General features: G+C 41.5%; 2 protein-coding genes across 2 annotated transcripts in view; one reads left to right on the plus strand and one right to left on the minus strand.

The window, feature by feature from the left end:
- Positions 1 to 10,000, plus strand: part of cfap54 (cilia and flagella associated 54) — a gene marked incomplete at both ends in the record, with an annotated part of 66,344 nt that overhangs the window by 20,947 nt on the left and 35,397 nt on the right. The window contains 5 exons of the mRNA XM_080851343.1: positions 12 to 197; positions 690 to 880; positions 2,440 to 2,587; positions 8,619 to 8,774; positions 9,859 to 9,981. Coding sequence (XP_080707469.1) covers positions 12 to 197; positions 690 to 880; positions 2,440 to 2,587; positions 8,619 to 8,774; positions 9,859 to 9,981 — 804 coding nt within the window. The remainder of the gene's footprint in view (positions 1 to 11; positions 198 to 689; positions 881 to 2,439; positions 2,588 to 8,618; positions 8,775 to 9,858; positions 9,982 to 10,000) is intronic.
- Positions 3,047 to 7,795, minus strand: smfn (small fragment nuclease; the record flags this gene model as incomplete). Its single annotated transcript, XM_080851436.1, has 7 exons — positions 3,047 to 3,310; positions 4,140 to 4,193; positions 4,650 to 4,758; positions 5,069 to 5,180; positions 5,606 to 5,683; positions 6,145 to 6,228; positions 7,511 to 7,795. 7 exons carry the CDS (start codon positions 7,793 to 7,795, stop codon positions 3,232 to 3,234), a joined length of 801 nt encoding a protein of 266 aa, XP_080707562.1. The 3' UTR covers positions 3,047 to 3,231.

Genomic DNA, 10,000 nt, shown 5'->3' on the forward strand with positions numbered 1-10,000 from the left:
TGTTGTCTAAGATTCCTGCTAAGGGGGAGAGGCTGTTCCGCATTGAGGGCTTAGAACACAACCAGAAGTACATCTTTGCGGTCGCCGCGTACGATGCTCAGGGCAAAATGGTAGGCCCGTCTATCGGCGACAGCTCCAAACCCATGCTGGCGTCCGCCCCCCTATCGCTGCTGATGACCTGGGCACACCTGGCACAGGTAGGCCTAGTTAATGCAGCTGCAATGTAAACCACACCCAACTGCCAAAGTCCTGTATGATGACCTATTTTCACATGTAGGCTTTTTTACCAGGCTAGAGTAAAAATGGCAGCTATGTTGGGCTTTTCTAGTCTATAACACCCCTTTGTGAACATATAGCATTAAATCATGCATGTCACTCACACATGTAAGTCACACATGTCACTCACACATGTCACTCACACATGTAAATCACACATGTAAATCACACATGTAAATCACACATGTCACTCACACATGTCACTCACACATGTCACTCACACATGTCACTCACACATGTCACTCACACATGTAAATCACACATGTAAATCACACATGTCACTCACACATGACACTCACACATGTCACTCACACATGTAAATCACACATGTCACTCACACATGTCACTCACAAATGTCACTCACAAATGTAAGTCCTCCTCCTGAAAACTCTCTTGTTGTTCTTCTATCCCAGGCAGCCTACCAGACCGGCCAGCAGGCCGTGGCCAAGAAAGCCTGCAGTCAGCTGTGGAGCCACTTCACCAGGCCCCCTCTGGAGAAACCCCACACCAGTCCCCCTGCGGAGAACACCCACACCAGTCCCCCTGCGGAGAACACCCACCCCAGTCCCCAGACATCCCAGCCAGAGGGGCTCGCCCAAACCAGGCAAGGAAACCATTCTCATTATATTCAGTTATTTACATTTAGTCATTTAGCAGACACCTTTGTCTAAAGCGACGTACAAGGGAGAGTTTATTTTTATCTAGCACAGGGTTTTCTCCACAGCGACTCACAGTACTCCTATAGTCATCAGGAAGTGTGCTCCCAGGGCATCTATCTCATTATCATGTCGTGTTGCTAACGCCTTACTCCACTTAACCGACCAGTTGAGCCACAGGAACACAAAGGACGTGTGGAGGGTTCTGTCGTTCCTGTCAGATTTGTTTTCCAAGTCCATCCCTTCCTGTTGGCATACCACTGGGCTGGACCACTAGCCTTCTGTGACATTAACTTAAATAGCAACCCTGATTATTCGAACTTTCACCTTTGAACTAAAGCTGCATAATGTCAATGTAATCTGGTCTGTAGAGACTATATGTGTGTGTGTGTGTGTGTGAGTGTGTGCCTACACTTTGAGCCTCCTTGTCTACAGTCTACCAACTGTTCTTCCGTCTGTACACTCTTCTATACAGATGTCTAAAGACTAGCATCGTTGGCAGTGACTATATTTGAATGTTGTCGTCTTATCCCCTAAATTGCTTTAGACAGTAACTATGTGTGTATGTTCATATATCTGATTCCACTGGCTCCCTATTTGTTTGAAGAGCTCTGGAGAACAGCACTTCAATGTGACTGTTATAGCATAGGACAAGGTGGACTTTGTTGATCCTCGATATGAAAATTAATTAAAGAATTGCAATTGTCTTAAGCCTTTGCATGTAGTGTTAGTGTGTGTGTGTCCTAAGCCTTTGCATGTAGTGTAAGTGTAAACCTTTTGCTCCTGATGTTGTAGTGTGTTTGTGTGTGTGGTGTAAGTGTAACCCTGTAGCTCCTGATGTTGTAGTGTGTTTGTGTGTGTGTAAGTGCGTGTGTGTGTGGTGTAAGTGTAGCCCTGTAGCTCCTGATGTTGTAGTGTGTTTGTGTGTGTAAGTGCGTGTGTGTGTGGTGTAAGTGTAACCCTGTAGCTCCTGATGTTGTAGTGTGTGTGTGTGTGTAAGTGCGTGTGTGTGTGGTGTAAGTGTAACCCTGTAGCTCCTGATGTTGTAGTGTGTTTGTGTGTGGTGTAAGTGTAACCCTGTAGCTCCTGATGTTGTAGTGTGCGTGTGTGTGTGTGTGTGTGCATGTGGTGTAAGTGTAACCCTATAGCGCCTGATGTTGTAGTGTGCGTGTGTGTGTGTGCATGTGGTGTAAGTGTAACCCTGTAGCTCCTGATGTTGTAGTGTGCGTATGTGTGTGTGTGTGTGTGTGCGTATGTGTGTGTGTGTGTGTGTGTGAGTGTAACCCTGTTGATCCTGCTGCGTCCTCAGGCTGTGTGTGGAGCTCCTGATGTTGTAGTGTGTGTGTGCGTATGTGTGTGTGTGTGTGTGTGTGTAACCCTGTTGCTCCTGCTGCCTCCTCAGGCTGTGTGTGGAGCTCCTGATGTTGTAGTGTGTGTGTGCGTATGTGTGTGTGTGCGTATGTGTGTTTGTGTGTGTGTAACCCTGTTGCTCCTGCTGCGTCCTCAGGCTGTGTGTGGAGCTCCTGCACCTCACGTCTCCTCTCCTGCACCAGTCCTTCCTCTCCTCCATCTTCATGCAGACGGAGATACACATCCAGGAGGGGGCGCTGTTCTGCGACTCCCTCTGTGACAACGGTCCCCCCATCTGGGGTCAGGTAAGCAGTCCAGCGCTTAATCACTCCACCGACATCACTTCCTCTTCGATCCACCGAAACCACTTCTGCTCTCATCATCTTAATCGCTCCACCAACAACACGTCTTCTCTCATCATCTTAATCCTGTTATATTTGTATTGGCTTAGTCTCTGTCTCATTATATCAGCTCATGGATTTATACATTTGTTAGTAGGTATATCACAGCCAGGATGTCTGTTTTTACATTCTCTTACCCATTTGTCAGTAGGTAAATTTTTTGCTATACTGTGTCATTCACAGCTAAACTGAAAGATCTCTATTTAAACCCAGAACACATCGCTACAAAACAACAGGGTTTATTGTGATTCACATTGATGAACATGCTTTAGTTAGTTTTGTTAACATTTTTTTTTTGGAAATGTTTTTGACCATCAGAAAACATTATGAGGTTGAGTGATGCTGAATTTGCAGAATGTTGAAGTTTCCTTAGAATGTCATTGTTTGTAGTTCATCGCTTTAAACCTTATATCAGACAATTAATCATACAAAATAAAAATATTAACACTTTGAAAGCACACTGCATAACCCAGCAGATGTATACAAACTCAACAAAAAACACAATAATGCCAAATGATGTGCTTAAGTCCCTAACTCCAACTTCCCCGTCAGTGATGCGGCGTTTTGAAAATGGCTTTTCTATAAAACTTCAGTTCACTGATGCTCTCCTGAATGTCATCCAGTGCCCTGGTCAAGGAAAAACAAACATATAAAATATAGCTATTTATCAAAACACACAAACATCAGACACAAAGTCATAACTAAACATCAAAAGACACAAACATCAGACACAAAGCTACGTCATCAAAAGAGGAACATGCTCTTAAACAACTGACTGTAATTACTGCGAATGTCTATGAGCGCCGCCTCAAGAATCACAGCATCCAGGCCATATTGTCAAATCCCAGTGGGTTCAAATCAAACACTTATAATTAGGGATGCACCGATGCATCGGTATCGGCCGATGTTTGCCTCTTTTAATGTTATCGGCCTATCGGTAATAAACTTGACTTTCACCGATGGTACTGGCCGATGTTTATGGCAGGCAGTTTTTAAAGAAAAATATTGTATTATATTCGTTTTAATCTTGATTTTATATGGCATTCCCTAAGGGTTTATGCTTGTGTTTTGTAAGGCTGCATTGCAAGCATCTGTTTACAGTTGAAATGATGTCTTGATGCCTGGTGATATTATATTAAATAAAGTTAAACTAAAGATTGTTTCATATGCTCATTCAAAGTTAAGAGTGATAAAGGGCTGACATAATTTAACACATTGCTGTTTAGATAATGATTTCATTATTTTCCTGGCACAAAAGGGTGAATGAATAACAACAAAAACAAAATAAACAAATATCGGTATCGGCTAGATTGTTGTTTTGAACATCGGTATCGGTATCGGCCAAGAATTTCCATATCGGTGCATCCCTACTTATAATCACTGAATTTATAAGAATAGAACCGGGCCCTGTGGCTATCTTCAACATATGAGGTGTGATACAGAAGTATTTATTTACCTATGAGATCCTTTTTTTGAAGGGGCTTTTTTGTACTCCACAGGATACCACCGTCTGGCGAAATAAGACAAAGCAGAGAATTATAAACTCTTTTGAACTCTATACAATAAACAATATATACTATAGATGTAAGGGTTATATATAGACTCTGTAAGGGTTCTCAAAGCCAAGAGACAAGAGGCATAAACAAGCCCTCAATGTTTGGGTGTCTGCATCACATTTCTTTACATGTGTTTTTTGAACTCTATACAATAAACAACATATACTATAGGTGTAAGCGTTTTCAAAGCCAAGAGACTAGAGTCATAATGTTTGACACAAGCCATCAATGTTTCGGTCTGCATCAAATTTCTTTACATGTGTTGCACAGATATTCATTTCTGATTTGAAAGCACTTTGAGCAGCATTATTTTGCATGAAAGGTGCTATAGAAATAAAGTTTTATTATTATTATTCTTTCTGTGTTAATTCTACAACATTGAAGTGTAACACAAGGAGGCTTTTCCAGACCTGCACAGCTCTTTGACGGTGCTGACATCCACGATGCGGTAGTGCAGGTGGCTCATGAACTGGGGCATGTATTTGTCCAGGAACTTTTTGTCAGCGTGGACTGAATTCCCTTAAATAGAAAAACAGCAACGCAAGTAGAGAAACAGTTAAATTTTTCCAGAAATACTAAGATAACTGTGCATTCTATGGTCGGACAGCTATGCATTCTACAGTCTTCAACAGTGATCTCAAGATTTATGTACTCTTAGAATCATGGCTTTTCCAGTTTACCTAGAAGTAAACTAAGAATGACACCAGAAATGTGTCCAACAGGGACATGTGCCCAGAGCTAAAGGTTAAAGGTCACACAAAAACAAACAGACTGGTATGACCACTAGGCAAGCATCACAAAGGCCAAACTGGTCAGATAGTCACCTTACCTCCAAGCGGACATTGATGAGGGGGGGTGTGCTTTTTGATGAAGGACAAGAATTCCGTCTCTGCATCCTGAAGAGAAATCTTACTGTCCCGAACTGCTTGTGTCAGGCCAGACTGCATGAAACGATCCAACAATTAGTCAACAACACTACACACAACTTTAAAGGGAAGCGTAGTTGGACACTTATTAAAAGTGTATGCAACCAAACTGCTCGGTTTTGTCTTGTTTTGAACTAATTATTTACACATTTTGAATATGTATTCGCAGATTGCGCCCAGAATGTTGTAATGTCTTACAAAAGAAATGATCATGCTACGACAATTATGGGCAACAACAGGCACTTAAAAATCTGTGTAAGCGTTCCAAATCAAGACAAAAACCTGGAGCTTCTATTTACACTGCCATGGTGTGTTTGGCACTATTCTGACACACACAGACACAGACACACACACACACACACACAGACACAGACACAGACACACACACACAGACACAGACACACACACAGAGACACACACACAGACACACTTCTACTCACACTGCCATGGTGTGTTTGGCACCACTCTGACATTCCATCTAGGAGCTCATCAGGTTGGTTGATGATCAGATTTGGTCCCTGTGAATCATAGTGAAACACATGCTATTCCCTGCTGTTGCTTATCTGGTGAATCATAGTCTTATCATGTCAAAAACAAACATTCAAGTTTTAGGAATGGATCTGCCTGACGAATCAGTTGCACACCCTTAATGTATGAACTAGTTCACTTCAATGTTAATGAGTGTAGTTAGCCTGTTATTACAAAGATGTGACTTCCCCTTCCTAACTGGCACCTTGACTAGTGCTTTACTTGCACTTACAGCGGTAACATTCCTGCACTTCTTTTTCTTTTCTATTTCGTTTTTCTATTTCTTATGTAAAGTAGTATTTATTGTTATACTAGGTTTTTATTGCTCTTAGCTTGACTGTTCTCTCCCTTGTACGTCGCTTTGGACAAAAGCGTCTGCTAAATGAATACAAATATATGTAATGTAATTTTTAATGAGCTGATCTGAATGTAAAACAAACAAGTGCATTACCTCTGCCAGGACGTTGAGTTCAGAGTCTGTGATGATGCAAGCCATTTCAATGATCTCATCTTTCTCTATATCTAGTCCCGTCATCTAGAACCAACAAGAACATGGTATGGTCATGATGTGCAAAGTTATTTCGTGCCAATTCTGAGGTTTATCTAAGCTAGTTAATGACATATCTTCAGATCCCAACATTTGCTACCACCAACATATTTGCACAATGGCAGAAATTATGGTGTCTATAGTAAACGGTTCAACCGTCTTCTAGTTCTATCTTAACCGTCTTTTAGTGTTATCTAAACCGTCTTCTAGTGCTATCTAAACCTGAATCTGATTCAAACTTCTCTACACATAAGGTTGTAAACGAGTTTGTAAGATACTCAATGAAAATTTCGAGTCAGCTTGATAAACAACTGTAGATCAGCTTTTTTCTCCCACATTTATTGCAAAACAGTACCAAAAACATACAGACAAGGGCTTAGCACATCAGCCATGAAGCAAAAACAAATAAAGCAATATATAAAAAAATAATACATAAAATAAGTTAGACACACAGGACAGATACATTATAAACTAAAATTTGACCCAAAAAGGAAAAATTTTGACACTATTCCCCATTGAAGAGTTCTCTGTATATTTTGATTTTGGTAGTGGCTATGCTGTCCAGTGTTTCCACTTGCTTCGTTACTGCACTTTACTGGGAAAAGATTGCGCACTTTACTGAAATAAAGACAGATTGCTGCATCAACCTCAAAAGACACTTCCTTTTTCTTACAAAGACAGATTGCTTCCGCAACCACAAAATAAACTTCCTTTTTTCTTATACAGACCTTAACGGCGAATGTTAGTATGTAAAATGCAATACACTCTTTTGTATTGAGTCCATCTGAAAAAAATCAATTTCCTCTTTCGAAATTCAACTCTGTTGCTTTGTTATTTGGCATTGACTGTAATTCCTGTTCTTCTCACCTCAATAAATTAAATCTGAAGTTTCCCTCATTATATATCATTTTCTATATAATGTTCTGTGGCTGTCAGTCAAACAAACAAACCCACGATTCAACAAAGTTGTCGCGTTTATTTCACGGCCTGAAGTTTAGTTAAAGACGACTGATGAAATGAAGAATGCTAATCACTCGGCTACTACGATTGGTATAATCTGACGGGCCAAAACAAATCGCTGGCGGGACAGAATTTGCATGTTAGCCGTCAAACCTAGCCTGATTTTAGAGGCTCCCGCACTGTTTACATCATCGACTGTGTACAGTCATTGGTTTACACACCACAGCACCGAGCGTGCAAGCTATACATGTTCAACCTTAAAAGCATGATTATCTGACAGCGAACAGTTGGCTAACTCGTAATACCATACCTCTAGGTCGACCCAAACTATTCTCTGTGTCGAGTCTCCGGAGGCAGAGTTGGAAAAGTGACATGAATCCATGTTTCCTTTGAACACCGCTGTAGTAGTCGACAAAAGTTGAGACAGAAGTCTGCTGCTAAACGCAGAGCTAGCTGGTCGGTATTGGTCCGTGTGGAAGTTTACTGAAGTAACACATATGCTACTCCGTGCGGACGAAGGTTTTACCGCCCGGCATACAACTGCAAGTCCTGGCGAACATGCGGATATTCCACGGTACATCTGCTTTAGGATCATGTTCAAAATTAGCAGTGTCGCAACATTATGATGTCATCAAGTTTGACCAATCACCTGAGAGCTAGAGCTAGTGCTCTACTGTCATTGGCTGAACAATACTGACAGGCAAAATGAAAAAAAAAAATCTGAAAATATTTTAACACTTTGGGGACCAGCGATTTCACACTTACTTTCTCTGTGAGGGCATTTATAACCGGGAAAAAAATTGATAATGTTAAGCCATGGTTTAATACTGTATGTGTGCTTAAAGGCACCCAGTGCAACTTTCGAGGCTTAAAAATAAACATTACATTTCTAGTCTTTTTTACACGTAGTAAGTTTCAATAACTCCATACCATTACATACCGACATTCAAGCAGCAAAGATGAGACGTCGTTGTGTGGTGAGAACTGATAGAAAATCGATAACAACAACAATCGCTGCCATTTTCTTTATATTTTGTAACCTACAATAAATAAAGCAGGCTTCCAGTCAATGGAAAAATGGCTTCTCCCCACCGGCGATTGTTGTTGTTTACGATTTTCTATCAGTTCTCACCACACAACGACGTCTCATCTTTGCTCCTTGAATGTCGATATGTAATGGTATGGAGTTATTGAAACTTACTACATGTAAAAAAGACTAGAAATGTAATGTTTATTTTTCATTGAATGTTTACATAAAGTTGCACTGGGTGCCTTTAATCTGTACTGTATTGTTATATTGCTGTAAAGTATGTATGAAAAACCAAACTCTTTAAATTGTCTGATGTGAATTTGATCAAATGTGTGAACCTATCAGTTGACTCTCCCACTCCCCCTCTCTCTCTTTCTGCCTCTTGCAGAAAGCTCGTTTGGCTGAGTGCGAAAGGATGCTGGTTGCTCTAGACTTGGCTCTGTGGCTGAATGACAGTGGCGCCGCCCTTCAGGTTGTAGTGGGGTGCTACGGGCTCCTGGCTCCCCTCATCTACCACCAGATACCCTCCGAGGACGTGCTACAGGTAGCCCCTTCATCCTTCTTAACTCCTTAACGCCTTCATCCTTTCACTCCTTCATCCTTCTTAACTCCTTAACGCCTTCACTCCTTCACCCCTTCATCCCTTCATCCTTTCACTCCTTCATCCTTCTTAACTCCTTAACGCCTTCACTCCTTCACTCCTTCATCCCTTCATCCTTCTTAACTCCTTCACTCCTTCATCCCTTCATCCCTTCATCCTTTCACTCCTTCATCCTTCTTCACTCCTTCACTCCTTCATCCCTTCATCCTTCTTAACTCCTTCACTCCTTCATCCCTTCATCCCTTCATCCTTTCACTCCTTCATCCTTCTTCACTCTTTCACTCCTTCATCCCTTCATCCCTTCATCCCTTCATCCTTCTTCACTCCTTCACTCCCACACCTGCTTGAGTTTTGTAAACTGAAAAGGTGGCGACAGTGGTACAGGAGGTAAAGAAGTCGTTTAGTAATCAGAAGGTTGCTAGTTCGATTCCTCACTGACAAAGCGTCCTTGAGCAAGACACTGAATCCCTAATTGCTCCTGATGCAGTGTGCCATCAGTGTAGATGTAAAATGTATTTACATCCTTGTAAGTCGCTTTGGATAAAAGCGTCTGCTAAATGACCAAATGTGAATGTAAAACAGTCAGATGAAGAACATGTTGCTGATGATCTTAGACATATGAAAGGGGGCTTAATATGACCACCAAAAGCTAGGAGACAAATGGTTTCTTGGTCAGATCCTGTTTGCACCCACACAGGCCTCTCCCTTTGTGGGGCAAAGCAGAATGTTTCTTTGCCAGATTATCTGTTTAAGTTTAGGGACAGTGACACACTTTATCAAGTAAAGTTTTACAAAACTAAGGATTATGATTTTTTTTTTCTAAAACACTGTAAGGACAGACTTCCATCCATCTATAACTTTTTCATTCATCCATCACTGTTGCACTCTCTTCTTGCAGATTGTATGTGTGAGTGTGTGTGTGTGTGTGTGTGTGTGTGTGTGTTTGTGTAAGGTTAGACTTCCACCCATCATCCATCCATCTATATCTCTTTCATCCCTCCATCACTGTTGCCCTCTCTTCTTTCAGATTCTGATCAAGTGCCTGATGGTGCTGCAGGAGATCTCTGGCACAGTGAAGAAGAAACGCAACGCTGAGACAGCAGAGTCTCTTCAGCACATGGTGGCGTGCATGACCTATTATGTAGTCAAGGTAAACGTGTGTGTGTGCG

The sequence above is a fragment of the Sprattus sprattus genome (assembly GCF_963457725.1).
Source record: "Sprattus sprattus genome assembly, chromosome: 14".
Classification (NCBI taxonomy): domain Eukaryota; kingdom Metazoa; phylum Chordata; class Actinopteri; order Clupeiformes; family Clupeidae; genus Sprattus; species Sprattus sprattus.